Source organism: Sabethes cyaneus, chromosome 3, assembly GCF_943734655.1.
Source record: "Sabethes cyaneus chromosome 3, idSabCyanKW18_F2, whole genome shotgun sequence".
NCBI classification, from domain to species: Eukaryota; Metazoa; Arthropoda; class Insecta; order Diptera; family Culicidae; genus Sabethes; species Sabethes cyaneus.
The window spans coordinates 37182290-37199162 of record NC_071355.1 but is presented as its reverse complement, the minus strand read 5'-3'; the positions used below and the strand labels follow the sequence as shown (position 1 = coordinate 37199162).

General features: G+C 41.5%; 3 protein-coding genes across 3 annotated transcripts; 2 read left to right on the top strand and 1 right to left on the bottom strand.

The window, feature by feature from the left end:
- Positions 1-3488: 3488 nt before the first annotated feature.
- LOC128739472 (zinc finger protein 62-like) lies at positions 3489-8294 on the top strand. The gene is made up of 3 exons (XM_053834967.1): positions 3489-4384; positions 6631-6861; positions 6924-8294. Exons 1-3 carry the CDS (start codon positions 3555-3557, stop codon positions 7963-7965), a joined length of 2103 nt encoding a protein of 700 aa, XP_053690942.1. The 5' UTR covers positions 3489-3554; the 3' UTR covers positions 7966-8294.
- A 4353-nt stretch (positions 8295-12647) lies between these two features.
- LOC128743385 (zinc finger protein 62-like) lies at positions 12648-14537 on the top strand. Its single transcript, XM_053839948.1, has one exon. It carries the CDS (start codon positions 12735-12737, stop codon positions 14484-14486), a length of 1752 nt encoding a protein of 583 aa, XP_053695923.1. The 5' UTR covers positions 12648-12734; the 3' UTR covers positions 14487-14537.
- A 753-nt stretch (positions 14538-15290) lies between these two features.
- LOC128739471 (zinc finger protein 184-like) lies at positions 15291-16517 on the bottom strand. The gene has a single exon (XM_053834966.1). The coding sequence runs from the start codon at positions 16515-16517 to the stop codon at positions 15291-15293; it is 1227 nt and encodes a 408-aa protein (XP_053690941.1).
- Positions 16518-16873: the final 356 nt, after the last annotated feature.

Below are 16873 nucleotides of genomic sequence, written 5' to 3'. Positions count from 1 at the left end.
TATTTGGTACAGCTCGTGATTCATGCGTCTGCACCACACTCCATTTTGCCACCAAGTATAGATCGCAGAATTTTACGCTCAAAAACCCCAAGCACTCGCCGATCAGCTTCCGTTCGCGTCCATGATTCGTGTCCGTAAAGGGCCACCGGGAGGATTAGTGTTCTGTAGAGCCCCAGTTTTGTGCAAATTTGCAAACTACGGAACTTCAGCTGGCTACGTAATCCGTAGAAAGCCCGATTGGCGGCTGCAACTCGTCATTTTACTTCACGGCTTATATCGTTGTCACATGTCACGAGTGTACCAAGGTATATAAATTCCTCCACTACTTCATATCGTTCCCCATCTAACTCCACCTCGGCACCAACACCCCTTGGGCTCCCACGTTCCCTACCAGCAACCATGTACTTCGTTTTGGCGGTGTTAATGGTAAGTCCAATTCTCGCTGCTTCCGTTTTAAAAGGCCTGAAGGCCTCTTCCTCTGCTCTACGGTTGATTCCGATGTTATCGACGTCATCCGCAAAACCAAGAAGCATGTGAGATTTCGTGATGATAGTTCCATTCCTTTCCACGTTTGCCCTTCGTTATGCACCTTCCAAGGCAATGTTGAATAGCAGGTTAGAGAGTGCATCCCCTTGCTTCAGTCCATCCAACGTCACTAAAGCAGCACCCGCTATTCTAACGCATGGTTTGGATCCGTCCAGCGTCGCACGAATCAGCGTAACTGGTTTTGTCGGAAAACCATGTTATAGCATTATCTGCCACAGCTCATTTCGTTTAACTGAATCGTACGCCGCTTTAAAGTCCACAAACAGATGGTGTGTCTGCAAGCTGTACTCCCGGAACTTGTTTTTGCAACTGACGCAGGGTGAATATCTAATCCGTCGTGCAACGACCCTCACGAAAACCAGCTTGGTACGCGCCGACGAAGAACTCCGCTAACAGTCTCAGTCTGCAGAACAAGATACGGAAAAGCACCTTGTAGGCAGAATTGAGCAATGTAATTCCTCGATAGTTTTTACACTCCATTCGATGTCCCTTTTTGAAAATTGGGCAAATGAGGCCATCCAACCTCTCCTCCGGCATTTGTTCTTCCTCCCAGATCCTGACAATGATCCGGTGGATTGCTTCGTACAACCGCTCGCTCCCCGCTTTTAGAAGTTTAGCCGGGATACCGTCCTTCCCACCAGCCTTACCGTTTTTCAGCTCACTGATTGCCTTTTTAACCTCCTCCTGTGTTGGTGGCTCCACAGCTTGACCATCGCTTACAATTCCTATCCTGTCCCTGCTGATCTCCGCACTTACCTCTCCATTCAACGGTTTCTGAAAGTGCTCCTTCCAGCTGGCAGCTACCGCCGTTTTGTCGGTAAGCAGGTTGCCAGCACTATCATTACACATCACAGGCATGGTAAAATTTCTGCATCTCACCGTTTTATAGAAACTTCGTGTGTCGTTGCTGGCGTATCGCTCCTCTGCGCCGACGAGCACGTGCTCCTCGTACTCGCGTTTCTTTAGACGATGGATTCTTTTTTCCGCAGTCCTAGTCTCTCTGTGCCTCTCTGTTTTAACGCGTTGCCGCAGTGAGCATGCGACTCCTGTCCTAGTTTTTTTCATCTGTCACTCTCTGGCATTCGGCATCAAACCAGCTGTTACCCTGTCTCCTACGCGTCGTGCCTATCACCTCTCTCGCACCTGTTTCGATGGCACCATGAATGTTCCTCCACAGCCCATTTATATCTTCTCCTTCTACCTGCTGTTCTGCGATTCGTTGGTCAAGCTTCCTGGCGTACTCCACTGCTACGCCGTCTGCCGTTAACCGCTGGATGTTGAAACGCAGCGTCCTCTAAGTGCGAGCTTTCGCCGTGTTCGACAGCCTTGCGCGAATCTTACTCACTACGTGATATAGTGGTCAGAGTCGATATTTGGTCCCCGAAAAGACCGTACATCGATAACATCCGGAAAGTGTCGACCGTCAATCAAGACATGATCGATCTGAGAGCTAGTCTCCATTTGTAAGCCTCCAGGTGTGTTTCCGAGGTGCTACAGATGGCCATTCCTCTGACCGCAGCAAAATTTATGAGCCTCAGACCGTTATCATTGGTCGACAGATGAAGGCTATGTCCTCCAATGACTGGACGGAAGAATTCCTCTCTCCCGATTTGCGCTTTTGCATCTCCGATGATGATTTTCACGTCGTATTTTGGGCACTCTCCATAGGTCTTCCAAAGCCTGTCGTAAAACTCGTCCTTAGCATCATCGAATTTATCATTTGTCGGTGCGCCAAGTTGATTAGGCTGTAGTTGAAGAATTTGTCCTTAATCCTCAACACGCATATACGGTCAACTACAGGCCTCCACTGAATAACTCGTTGCTTTTGTTTTCCCAACACTACGAAACCGACTCCATGTTCTGCTTTTTTACCGCCACTGCAGTAGATGTGGTACTTGAAAGAAGTGCCTGCAATAGGGTCTACTGCACGGAACTCTCTTTCTCTGGAATTTGGCCACCGACCTTCCTTAATAGTAGCAATCTCCACTCCGAGTTGTTGCAGCTCTCGAGCAAGCAAGCCAGCCCGTGCCGTTTCATGGAAAGTTCGGACATTCCAGGTACCAAGTTTCCAATCATTATCCCTTAATCGTTTCCTTGTCCCTTGCCGTGTCCTATACCGATTGTTCCGTCCTGAATATATCCCGCTGAAGGGTCTGCCATCTTAGGTATAGCTTGCGGGATACAGCATTTCATATTCAGCCGCCCGTTCCGAGACAGACGCTGTGTGAGCCGCCCCTCACCTGGAGAACAGGTGCTCTAGTTCGCACCTCCTAGCTGAGCTGCTCCAGTATGTACATGAAGCATTTCCGGGTAAGGCCACCGACCGTCATCATTGGACTTAGATCTGTGTGGAGGCGCTAGGTGGGAGCTACAGAGAGCCAGAGCTATATTTGACGCTCCTTCCAGGTTACTCTCTCCATTTCATACCCTCCTATATTCAACCATAGTGCCTCAAAGCAAAGTGTGAACTTTGAAACCATACGTTTATCGTTACTAGAAAAGTCATTTACCGTTATTGATTAATTTAATATTTTTGCACTCTTCAGAAATACTTAAACTCTTTCACTAGAAAAATACCGAAATACCTGTTTTGTTTTTAAAAGTTTTCCCAAAGCACATTTAACCAAGGTATCTAATTTCGCCTTTGAATTTCACAAATTTTAATACATTAAACAAACTATTTTTATTTGCATAAAAAATATCTATGTAGCCTATTTTCTACCATCTCATTGGTCTGTTGTAAAGATTTGCCGTAATGAAAAATTAAAACTGCTGCATGAAGCATCGGGTATGAGCGTTTCACGACAAATCGTATCGTCAATAATGGTTCCTCCACATTTCACGCCAACATTGAACTCTCACATTTGATAGCAAAATTTACAGGTGTTTTGTTTTCATTTTTTGTACATAGTACTGGAACGAATAATAGTGAACTGAACAACAAGAAGTGTTCTGTTGTATCCCGTATTGTTCGTAAATCAGCAAAAGCATTTACGATACCTTATCGTATGATAACAAACATACAAATGAAGGAAATTAATGAAAAACAGGACCTTCAGGAGATAGACGAACAGCAAGAGCTGCTAACTGGCCATAAGCAGCCCATAAGGTGTGATATTTGCGGACGAGAATTCCTGAAAAACTGTATGCTCCTGCAACATAAACGGAGCCACACGGGAGAGCGACCGTTCGTGTGTGAGGTTTGTGGCAGCGGATTCATTACCAAGCAGAACCTCAAGCGGCACGTTCTGGCTCACGCGAACGAACGACCTTACGAGTGTGATGTATGCGGTAAGCGATTCACGGCGACCGGTAACTTAGTCATTCACAAACGCATTCATTCCGGTGAGCGGACTCATATCTGTGAAACGTGCGGTAAAGCTTTCATCACACAACGTTGCCTCAACCAGCACAGGTTTGTGCACGGTGAAGAAAAACCGTACCAGTGTGAAATCTGCGGTATCGGGTGTATTAAAGAAAGTCAGCTTGCGCGACACAAGTTAATCCACGGTGGTGAAAGGCCTTACGGATGTGACATTTGCGGAAAGACGTACATTCAAAGATGTAATCTCGAAAGCCACAAACGAACGCACACCGGTCAGTATGCTTTCCAGTGTGAAGTTTGCAGCAAAGGATTCCCAAGCGCCAGTCATGTCGTTCAACACAGGCGCATTCACACGGGTGAACGACCTTACCGGTGTGAAGTTTGCGGAAAAAGTTTCGTCCGAAATTTTCATCTTAAGCAGCACATGCGAACGCACGCCCACAATCGGTTGCCGCCTTTCGTGTGCAACGATTCAAACTTGACCACCGGGATAAAGACGGAAACCATCGGAGAGCTACATACTTGACAAAAGAAGGCAAACTGCATGAAGCTGTCTTCTATGTATAGAAATAAATTGTGTATTCTCTAAAGAAGTACCTATATGTATATGCTTTATTATATCGAGAAATATCTTTCAATAGCGGTTATACTCCGAGCACTGACTTTCAGCAGAATTATGCGGAAAAAAGCTTGATGTGTGTCAGTCATTATTGCCAATTTTAGATCAGCAAAATCAGTGATTCTTTTATACATATTTCATTTAGTTTAGAAGGCAAAAATCAAAGCATAATGCTGGCGCTACGTACCGTACCGGAATTTGACCTTCTGATTTTTTTGTTCGACAGACTGCGCAACTGACTGTTAGTTTACAGGACAATTACTGATCTACAGTGCAACGATTCTATTTACTCAAACAGTCTCCCCCAGTCGAGATTCGAGGGCATACGACGACTATCTAATTAGACGGGAGGCCAACTGGAAGGGTAGTTTCGCAAGCAATACTTTCGGAATTTCTGTGGGTTAACACGTGTGAAATAAGATGATGATTTCGGCTGAATGCTCTGCCGCAAACCTGACATTTGTGAGGTCGTACTCCCGTGTGAATTCGTTGGTGTTGCCTTAGATTGCTGTTGTGAGTAAAAGCTTTACCACAAGTCTCACATTTATGCGGTCTCTCAACGGAGTGACTGAGCTTATGCTTGTTAAGATCATTGTTTTTCAAAAAACCCTTGCCACAAATGTCGCACTCATGGGATCGTTCCCCAAAATGAAACAGCTTGTGTTGCGTTAGATGGCTGCTGGTGAAAAATCCCTTCGTACAGATTTCACACTTGTACGGCCGTTCATTCGTGTGGACCCGCAGATGCTGCGTGAGGTGACTATTTTCTACGAAGCCCTTGCCGCACACGAAACAACGATGTGGCCGATCCCCATTATGTCGGCGTTTGTGCTGCGCCAGGTGGCTGCCCTCGATAAACTTTTTGTGACAAATATCACATTCGTGACGCCTTTCATGGGTATGCGAACGGTAGTGTCGTTTTAGATGCACTTTTTCGATAAATCCTTTACCACAGAACTCGCAAATATGCGGCCGCTCACCGCTGTGAATCCGTTTGTGTTGAGTTAAATTGTTGGTCTTATTGAATCCTTTACCGCAGACATCGCACTTGTGCGGTCGGTTGGCACTTAGATCTGGTTCCTCCACCTCTACCAATGGTAGTGTGATGTTTGGTGCATTTTTCAAAGTTTCAGGACCGAATAGTTCCGTGCTGAAAAATTCTTAAGCAATTATATTTGATTTTTGTGATAAACAGATTTGTTACCTCCCGTCCTGGGCAGTATCTGATGGAAATGTAACTATGAAGCTTTCGGTTTCAATAGCCGCGTCCGCTTGTTGGTATTGCGGGGCAATATTATCTGGTACGTTTTCTATTAAACTTGAATTTTCAGCAGCTGGATTTTCTACCACAGCCTCGCTATCGTCTTGCGATTCTTTCGGCCTAAAATCTTCACTGTTAAATTCCTCTTTGACTTTCAGTGACATGTCATATAAGTCCACTTCTTTTTTAATGGCTTTCAACGTGTTATCCATTTTGAGGATAATATACTTAAAGTTTTCACGTAAATGAAGTATGTTTTTGAAAAACTATATTATATTAACTTATCTTTATTTAAAGAAATTTAATGTTGTTTTGCTATTTATTAACAAATTGACGACAACCTGAACGCGGCGTTTCTGTTTCTAAAAACCCTATAATAAGGGTGCCTTTGACGTTTCGCTCTGTTTCTATAACAGTTGAACCCCAATATGTTGAACTCTCTACACGCTTTTGTTTCCATTAATTTTGCTCCATCCAGCGACATTAGTATATGGTGACTACTTATTAAAAGTGAAGTGTAATATTAAGCTTGGTACTAAACTCTAGTCGAAGTAAAATATTTGGGATATTATAATCATATAGGCTTGAGCCTATTCATCATTTCCATTTGCTTTCAGCCCCTTACAATTTGTGCTGCTAGGTGAGTTTGGCCCTGATGGCAGCTTCGCATATCTGACAGTCTGACAGTCTATCTGACAGTCTCTAGTCTGTATGTAAACCAAGAATCAAGCGATGCAAAATGTATGTAAAGGAATAACTTATTTTATATTAACTACCAACTAGCAAATATCCTTGCGATTAGACCGAATTCAATTGGTAAGTCATGTCCATTATGATATATCCTATAACTTATTTTTTTAAATCAACAATATCATGTAGGCAGGCAATTTGTGCTATGGATAAAATCGATAAAATGCAGTTGCAATCTACTTGCACTAGCAATGATCAAGTGGCAAACACGATTGTAAAGGATGAGCTCGATATTGAGGACTCCTGCAATGTAATAAAATGTAATACAGATTCAGTGGAACCTCTGCAAGCTGTGATACCCGAGTTTGCTTCACATGGACATTTTCTTGCCGATTTCTCCTGTGACACTCAAACTGATGGGTTTGTATTTTAAGTTACCAGAAAAAAAAACAAGTTTTAAACAGAGCTTTTAAATATTTCAGTATTAAACATCCTAATCTCACCGGAAATCCTGAAGACTTGCCGGACAAAGCTATTCCGCTTAAAAACAAAAAATCCTTCTGGTGTGATGTGTGTGGCAGAGAATTCGCCGAAAACAAAACCCTGCAAGATCACCAACGCCTTCATACCGGCGAACGGCCGTACCCGTGTGAAATCTGTGGCAAAGCGTTCATCAATATGAAAGGCTTACGAAGGCACAAAATACTTCACACCGACGAACGTCCGTACAGGTGCGAAATTTGTGGAAAAGGATTCATAGAAAGGCGTCCTTTCGAAAGCCACATGCGAATCCATGCTGGCCAACGGTCGCACCGATGTGAGATATGCGATAAAGAATATTACTCAATAGCCGGTCTGAAAAGGCATATGGAAATTCACACAGGGGAACGGATCTTCAGCTGTGATAAATGCGACAGTCAATTTATCGAGGCTAAAGATCTACGAGAACATAAACTTAGCCATATCGGTGAATTATCGCATAAATGTTCTACTTGTGGAAAAACATTTTCGGAAAAATATCTTCTTAACAAGCATGTAGCAATTCACGGCGTTCAGCAACCAAAGGAAGAAGCCGAACGACCGCACCTTTGTAACATATGTGGAAAATGTTTTCTTTCGCATAGCAATTTGGTACAGCACAAGCACATTCACAGTGGCAAAAGGCAATATCAATGCGAAATATGTGAGAAAAGTTTCACTATCCGGCAGCACCTAGCAAATCACATGCGCACTCATACGGGTGAACGCCCATTTCAGTGCACTCGTTGCCCGAAAAGCTTCTGCACCCAAAGTAACCTGGTTCAACACGTCCGCATCCACACCGGCGAAAGACCGTTCGGCTGTGAAATCTGTGGCAAGGAGTTTAAATCCAAGGATCATCTAATTCGGCATGAAAGCATCCACACTGGAGATCGCCCGTACAAGTGCGACATGTGTGCTTACGGATCGTCAAGGGTGTCGGATTTGAAGCGTCATCGACAGAGGCATGACATTAAGAGTGCCGAAGCCATCGTGGAAAACTAAAATACATTTTTATGACGGTAGTTTTGTACAATTAACGTAGCGGACGGTAGAAAAGAGTAATGAAACACAGGTGTTTATAAGATCCAATAGAATGGAACCAGGTGTTGAAACCATTAAAGCAACGCTTTAGGAGTTGTGTACCGCAGAAGTTGTGTTTTATCTAAGCTTGGGGACCCGCGGATTGAACCAAGCTATAATTGGAGCCAATTATAACCGGATTCGAACCCGCTCGTTCTCCCAGGCCCTGTCAATTGCCGGTAGTGATGAAGCTGTGAACCACACCAGACTGGACGAAAGGAAGACTCCACAACCCCTTTTTATCAAGCCTGCGACGTATTTTAAACTTTACCAACGCTGGCGGGTTGAGTTATTTTTAGAAATAAAGTAGCTATTTCAAGTGTGTGCCATCAAGTTTATGATCATTCACTATTATTATTGCTTTATTAGTTTCTAGGTGATCTCTCAGGTTATGTGCAGAATTTTGCAAATTCATTTTCAGACAGCGGTCATCATTTGGCCTCCAGGTAGGACGCTGGGTCAAATAAGCCAGTTGCCATATTATGTTCAAATCTCGATTGAATTGGGAAGAAAAAGTATAACAGTCAATAGGATCGTAGCACTAGCTCCGCAATTGTCCTGTAACATTTAACAGTTTTAACATTTAACGAGACAAAAACCAGTTTAAATTCCAAACAAAAAAGTAGCTATATGACGATTTTACTTTGCTACGTCCGATTTTCGGGAAGCTGCAGACCTTTTAAGAAAAATCTGACATTGATGGTTTGGTACTTATCCGCAAATATGTCCAGAGTATAGTTTGCAAAAATCACTGTTTTCATATTTTTGCAGATTATCGTACAAACCCCTTATAAGGTTTTCACGCATCTCCTAAAAATGTGTTAATTAAAATTTAATATTATCAATTTCCCACCCTTTCGTACGCGATGAATTATAACCGTCGCGGGCGAAAGCATCGCCGGAATCGTCGCGAGGGCAAATATCGTTTATTTTGTCAAGCAAATCGATAGCTTACGTGCTAGACAAGCATAATATATACTTATAACTTACATACAGCCAAGCAGATTCTTTCTGCGACGATTTCAAGCCATCAAAAAAGTGTGCAGCGCATTTTGTTACCAAAGAAACGGACAATATTTATTTATTAAATGGCCGGGGATCTGCCAGAGCGAACCAAGCCCCAAAAACTTCATTTTGAGTAATTCAAACTTTAACTTTATCGTCCCAGCAACTGCTTGCAGTTGACCTAATAAATAATTTTATCGCTCACATATCACAAACAGGATGTCTTTTATGCCCTGAGATTATTAAAATCCGTAAAATACTAGTGTCACCGTGTTTACGTTGTTTGAGCCGAGGCGTCCAATCAACGTTCTTCTTGTGGGAATCCAAAACTACTTCATCAGTAGACTCAAAAGTAACGTTTTCTCCTGTTTCTAAAAAGTTATGCTCGAAGGAAATTAAAAAATTGATCAGTCAAGCAAGGTGAACCAGGTTCAGAATTACTTAGAGTATTATTACCTCTTGAATTTCTGTCCTCCATAACGAAGTCATTCTCGATATCGTCGACCATTTCGGAATCTGAATCTTAAAGAGTTATGAAATCCTATAAATATTTCCTTTTCAGCTACGCTTAACTTCATTTTCTGTTCAGCCAGGGCGTATTTACCGTATTTACCAAATACCAACGCTGTTTTATGCTGCAGGGCAGCCGTAGAGCTGTATTCCAGGATCCTATATGGTTGGTTTTCGATTCGCTTACAGAGACTGTAGATTACAGAGGCGCCAAGACACTCAAAATCCGCTAAATTTTGAAACAAAACGGAGAATTACACACTTAAAAAACTCAGCAAAATTTGCCGAGATTTGGACAGCTGAGCATTCGGTAAAAATTTCAGTTTTGCAATTCGACGTTTACGGATCTTTACTAACGTTTGGCATCATAAAAAATTTTACCGAACGCTCGGCTCTCCAAATCTCGGCGAAATTTTGCTGACTTCGGCACTTTTTTTTAAGCCGTGCCGCTCACACAAAAAGCCGTTTTGACCACCTCTACCGTCGATAAGGACTGCTTTCGACTGCTGCAGTTACGTGACAGAACGCTGGTAAACGACCAGTATGTTACTTATAGAATCGAGAACTAATCAAGCAAATGGAACCAAATTTGTGGGGATTTTCGGAGAAAAGATTTTTTTCTATGATGAATTAGAACCCCTCCCCTGTTTAGCAGGGGGGGGGGGCTCCCATAAAAATGAAATACAAATTTCCTCATAACTCGAGGACTAATCAAGCAAATGGAACCAAATTTAGCATGTGGGGGATTTTGGGGTCTTGAATTTATTTTATGATGGTTAGAGACCTCTCACCATCATAACCTCTTCTTGGCTTGCATTTGAATAGCATTGGTGATGCTTATTGGTTATCTGGGATGCTTTCATAGTAACGTAACTGCCAAAATTGGTTGGCAGGTTTACTGCCCATAAATGGAAGACAGTCCCATCTGCAAAAACGTGCAACTTGGAAAAACGCTGTTGAAACCGCGACAATTTTTTTATTAATATTGAATCGATTTTGAAAACAAATCGTCCAAATCGTCATAAAATCACTTGAATGTACATAACAGAATACTTTTACAAGCAATTTGTTCACATGTGACTTAAAATTTGTTCCAAAACTTAGAAAAACTGCCGAAGTTACTGATATGCGTTTATTTGTGCTTGAATAAGCAAGAATAAACGCATAACAGTAACAGCATGCCTTGATCCTTGCGTTGCCGGTGATTCGGCAGTATCGAAGACCACGTGTCGTTGTTATTTTAATAATTCACGTGCTCGTTCAATTCAATTGTTCAAAATGTCCTTTTTGACTCAAATACCTTTCTGGTCTTTTCTCATTTTATTTGTAATACGTTATCTTGAGTTTATAATGGGGTCGCATGATGGGGTTTGTTCGACTCAGAAGCTGGTCGCTTTCCTGTGTATCCGGAACACTCCCAGAACGTGTCCGAGTATGACCAGTGTGATCTTGGACACTATATATGACAACAAATGAACTATTTCGAACTAGTTTTGCAATTTCCAGTACCGACTTAGAGATGTCACATGTTGTATTTAGTTAAATTCAGAAACTGATCCCCTTAGAGGTATCCGGAACCTTCACGGACATGTCTAGATGTGGCCAATGACGGCTTGAATACTTTATACGACTACCAATAGTCCAGATTTGCAAATCCGTGTACTTATAGGTGTCACATGATGGGTTTGTTGTGATCCAAGGTGCTTCTATGTTCAAGTTCCATATACTCCGGAAATTCTTCCCACTGTAACTTCGGAACCGTACATTCGATCCAAATTCTCCTCAATAGTGTTCTTCTAGGCCATAAAATTTTCCGTTTGGTAGTTGTTGCGGTTGAATCGGTCAAGGCATTTCCAAAAAACAGATGCTTATTGATATATTTTTACTGCTGTGACTGTTATGCGTTTATTTGTAATATGGGACTGACATAGTTTGATATTTTTTTCAACATTTTGGGAACAAACATAACTTTTTTGTTTGAAATATTGAAAGAATAGTTAATTTAAAGATGATTCCCAGGTTTATCTCAAAAGTGGTGAAAAGTCAGATGGGACTGTTATGCGTTTATGGGCAGTTTAACTCCTCAGCAACTTGCAAAACTCGAAATTTTGACAAAGATCATCCGAGATTCATGATTTATGTACAACACAGGTTAATTTGCGGCAATACGAAGTTTGTCGGGCCAGCTAGTAGCTAATAAAATTGATTCTCACTCAGGTGAATAGTAATACAGAAGTAATCTGGCTTATTATTTCACCAAGATCAACCATTATTAGGGGGCTATGAGGGCTCACGCCAGTGTGGATCAAATTTCTACCATCCCATCCGTCGATCAAGCATCGAAACGAAAGGCACGACTTTCATTAAAGGTAGCCAATTTCTAGGCTTCGCAGATCACTTTGTAAACGGCTAAAAACTGCGGTAAAATGCTGATTTGAGTGTAAGTTTGGGGCTTGTTTTCTGTGCGTAGCATGCAATAATAACTCAGAAAATTGAGCGTGCTGTGCGGTGGAAAATATGAAGATAGAATTAACAAAAGGGCGAATGTCGCAAGCGTAAACAAACCGAGTGAGGGTTGATTTTCCTATGCTGGTCCAGCAAAAATTAACTCTCACCCGTTTTGTTTACATTTGCGACATTCGCCCTTTTGTTAATTCTATCTAGATATGACAGATGATTTGGCGAGATGGACCAACCATGCGATGTGAAGTAATAGTATATATTCATAGCCAACCATGGTCTTAGCCAACAAAACCTAAAAACAAAAAAAAAATATGACAGATGGACGGGGTAAACAACACAAAAAAGATAGAAATGAGCTTGAGACTGTTGTTTTTTCAATTTCCAATCTTTCCAATATTTGAAGTGAATGTAGTTCCGCAACCTGGTAACAAAAACCCGTAGAAACGAATTCATTAGGGCACATTAGTTGTATAACAGCGTTTTGTTTCATTACAGAAAAAACAGTTTGAAAAGAATTAAACTCCTCGTTTGATTACCACCGGAAAAGCCGTGCCAATAAAATGGATATCAGTGAAACTGGAAGTAAAGAAATCGACATTAAAGATGAATTAGAATGGCAATTAGCGTCGAATCACAATAAAAATAAGACAACTGTTTGCAATTGTTCTTTTTGCGGTACCTCACATGCTGATGAAGAAGCATTAACGCAACACATGCGGAAAATACATTTTAGTAAACTTCATTCTCGTACATGGCAGTGCCGTCAATGCAATGAAATATTCACCGACCGAAAAAGCTTAAGACTGCACAAATTTTCTGAGCACGATTACGAGCGACCCCACGAATGCAGTATCTGCGGTAAAGCTTTTGCTCTAGCAAGGACACTAGAACTCCACAGTCGTTATCATACAGGAGAAGGCCTATTTCAATGCGAGAAATGTGACAAAAAGTTCAACTTTTTAAGGGTTCTAAAACAGCATCAAGGCACACACGAGGAAGGCAAGTTTCCATGTAATGACTGTGGTGTCATCTTCAGGGTTAGCAAATCTCTGCAGAATCACGCTTGCAAAGCTAGAATAAGCGCAGACTCAGCAGGAGATTCGAGTAGCAAAAAACCTGACAAAAGGTCAAACGAATGTGATCAACGCGGTATGGTATTTAATTCGAAGGCAAATCTAAGAGGTCATTATGTCATCCACATCGGAAAACGTTCACACAAGTGTAACATTTGTGGAAAGGCTTTCTTAAGACCAACAACGCTTAAATATCACCTTCGTTTGCATGGCGACAAAATACATAAATGTCACCTCTGTGACAAAAAATATAGCGTTCTAAACTATTTGAATCGGCATCTGATGGATCATCAGAGGGAAAAGCATAAATGTGATTGCTGCGGCAAAGAATTTATTCTGATGGAAAGTTTGCAGAAACATTCTCGACAATGCACTGGTCCCGAAAGTGCACCTCAGGAGAAGACTTTTAAATGTGATCAATGCTGTAAAGTGTTTGCCAATAAATGGAACTTGAAACTTCATAATAAATCATACGCGCACACAAAAATCAAACGACCGGCAAGCAGTCCACTACTACCATGCGCTAAATGTGATATGGCTTTCGAGAGCAAATGGAAACTGAAAGTCCATTATTACTCGCACACCGGTGGAGTTCCTTACAAGTGCGAAACATGCGGGAAGTCATTTACAAGTAATTTATCGCTCAAAAATCATTCGCTGTTGCATAGCGAACACTTGCTGAAATGTGAATTTTGCGACGAAAAATTCACCATGCTTAGAGAGTTTGAGTGTCATCGAATGAGTCATCCAGAGAGTGCTGTAACTGGAAAAGAAACCAAAAGTTTAAAAAACCACGGTGTATTTTATACTAACCAAAGACCCCACAAGTGTAATGTTTGTGGCAAATCTTACATCCGGCTAGTACACCTTAACCATCACATGCGAATTCATACGGGTGATTTGTTCAAATGTGATCGATGCGGCACGAAATTCGCTACAAACAGTAGTAAGAACAAACATTTAGATATTCACCAAGTTTACGATCTCACTTTGCAACCCGAAACGCATACTGATGATGGTGTGTACAGGTGCGATATTTGCTATAGAGAATTCGTAAAACTACGCTCATGGCAGCGGCATTATTCTTTTCACAAAGAGAGCCAAGTTCAATGCGAGCTTTGCGATCAAACCTTTGCTGGTCGATTTTCCTTGCTGGAGCACACGGTGCGAATGCATCGAGACACGGGTTCCGATCACACAGCTAATCTGGGAAGCCTACCACCGGACTCCACATTTGCTACATCACCATCAACAGTAGAAACAAGCCAAAAAAATGAACTCAACAATCTGCCGAAGATTGAAGCGTCAGTTGTTGAACCCGAAGCACCTGAATTAGTGTTTAAAATAGAGTTTGAAGAGCCCACTTGTGCTGATATTGATTCATCGCAATAATTCAACACCTAAAAGAAGAGGATTACAGCATAAATCAAATTGACATAGTATTCTCAGGACTACTGATATGCAAAAATATATGTAACAGATGGTATATTACTAATTGTAATAAATTTATAGGCACCCCTCAATATAAATTGTTTAATATGGGGTAGGTAATACTATTTTAAGTCACGAGTACTGGCAGGATTTATCTGAGTACTGGCAGATCCCAAAAACTTCTTCTCGAAGAAAGCTTGCTTCTACTGGAGCTATGATATCCGTAGCTGGAAGGCTAAAGTTTACAACGAAAGAACTGTATTCCGCCTCGATTTCAGTCATTCGCCAATTTGGGTATAGCTTCAGACAGCGTCAAATTGATCCCTATTTCTTCACTGGGCAACGGTTCCCGCAAAAACGAAAGTAAAACAGTGAGAAAGAAAGCCAAAAAAGAAAGGAAAAGAGAGTATTTGGTTCTAACAGGTTAGATTTGATTTTTCGGAATAAAATCAGCGTTAACATTACGAGATCAGTTGTGATTGTAGAAACGATAGGAAAGCGAAATGTTTTATATTACAAAATGATATTCATCTAGGATTATACTTTACCTTAATCGATAATGGTCGCTCAGTATAACAGTTGATCTAGTGGTTCCTCTTTAACTTCCAGTAAATCAAACACTTCTATCTTAATGTCATTTATACATATTTGTTCCTTGCGTGGTATACCACGGGTTTCATTTTGTACCGTTGCTCTATCGCCAGGTAACATTTGCAAGAAGAAATTTGACATCAGTATCAGTACGCATTAGCCGTTCTAGGTAAATCAAAATACCGAAGAATGTACCGTCGTGTTGCTCGCATCAGATTCGCCATTACATGACTTAATTTGGTGCTGTTTGAGTTCGGCCAGGACGGTGAATGGTTTACCGCACTTGCCACACGTATAAAGTTGATTACGGTTAGTTGCAACATCTGAATGACTTTTCATATGCCGGTGCAAAACAGCCGTCGAACTGAAAACCTCGTTACAAACGTCACATCTGTGGCTTAGCCGTTTTACTACACAGGAATGTTGCAAGAAATCCTTCTTTAAAGTAAATCCTTTTTTGCATTTAATGCAATAATGATTTTCTTTGACTAGTTCGGACCGTTTCTTCAATGGTTTGATATTCTGTTTAGTGCCATTTTCGTCAGCAGCGACGTTATTTTCGATGTTGGTCACTTTTTCAGATTTGATACCATGCGCCCGACGTCTATGTTTTCTAAGGCCAATCTTACCCGCGTATTGTCTTCCACAAATATCGCAATCTATCATACCCTCCAGATGAGTCGCCACGTGTCGCTTCAATTCGGCAGGAATGGTGAAATCTTTGTCGCAAATAGTACACTTCAATAGATTGCCGGTGTGGATCCTTGAGTGGTACCTTAGCGATGTCGAACTGTTAAATCCCTTTTCACAGATGTCACACTGGAAAGCAGTCTTGAACACATCGGTGTGAATAAGCCGATGTCGGAGATAATTTCCTTTCAGATTAAATCTTTTGTTGCATTTGTCACACTTGTACGGTTGCTCGCCGGTATGAACAACAAGATGATCCTGCATATTTGCTACTTCTTTGCCACATACTTTACATTTGCGCTTACTCGGCTTTCGCGTCTCGTGGTCATTATCCTCAACAGGTAGTTGATTAGCAGCCGATTGCCTTATTGAACTATCCGTTAATGCCGCTTTCTCATAATTATTGATTTTTTTCTTAACTGTTGCACGCGGCTTCTGCCGAAGACGTCGTTTGCTCCGAATTGCTTGTAAGTTTACCTCCGAATCTTTTTCGCTAGTCGCGACTTCATGTTTCTGAACTAAGTTGCAAACAACAATCTTGTTAACGGTTGAAACGTGCTGCTGTTCGTTTTCCTGTCCAGCGGTTTTTTGTTTCCATTCCAATGGGTCAGAAATCTTCGCAGGTTCAATGTTAATTATGTGAATACCGGGCTTGCCTTCACCGCCCGGTACATCTTCATCGTAAACTTCTATTTTGATCACTTTATTCATTACCGTTGAAAAGAAATTGTTAATGAACTTTAATCGTTTTAATCCAACTAATTTTCCGCCTTTCGTGCTTGAAGCTTTGTTTTGATGTTTTTTCGATCCCGTTCACAGCTTTTATTAAAGCAGAGATGCCAGACATGACTTACCTATTGATGCGTCAACTACTCGAATAAACGAGCAAAATCTGCTCGATGTTCGAGTAAAAATATCTAATAATTTGGTCGGGGTTCTGCCAAAACGAACTGAGCGCCGATTGAATTATTTACGCCATTGGATGCAAAAACTGATAATCCGTTGACCATAAAATAATCGTTTCATTCGGACAAATAACAACAGTTTTAAAACATGAATTTTGTGTA

Bases quoted from the DNA above. Each gene is read 5' to 3' on its own strand.
- LOC128743385 (XM_053839948.1), top strand. From the start codon at position 12,735: ATGCGGAAAATACATTTTAGTAAACTTCATTCTCGTACATGGCAGTGC.
- LOC128739471 (XM_053834966.1), bottom strand. From the start codon at position 16,517: ATGAATAAAGTGATCAAAATAGAAGTTTACGATGAAGATGTACCGGGC.
- LOC128739472 (XM_053834967.1), top strand. From the start codon at position 3,555: ATGATAACAAACATACAAATGAAGGAAATTAATGAAAAACAGGACCTT. The intron at 4,385-6,630 runs GCTACATACTTG...AATATCATGTAG, and splicing joins AAGACGGAAACCATCGGAGA to GCAGGCAATTTGTGCTATGG. The intron at 6,862-6,923 runs GTTTGTATTTTA...TAAATATTTCAG, and splicing joins TGTGACACTCAAACTGATGG to TATTAAACATCCTAATCTCA.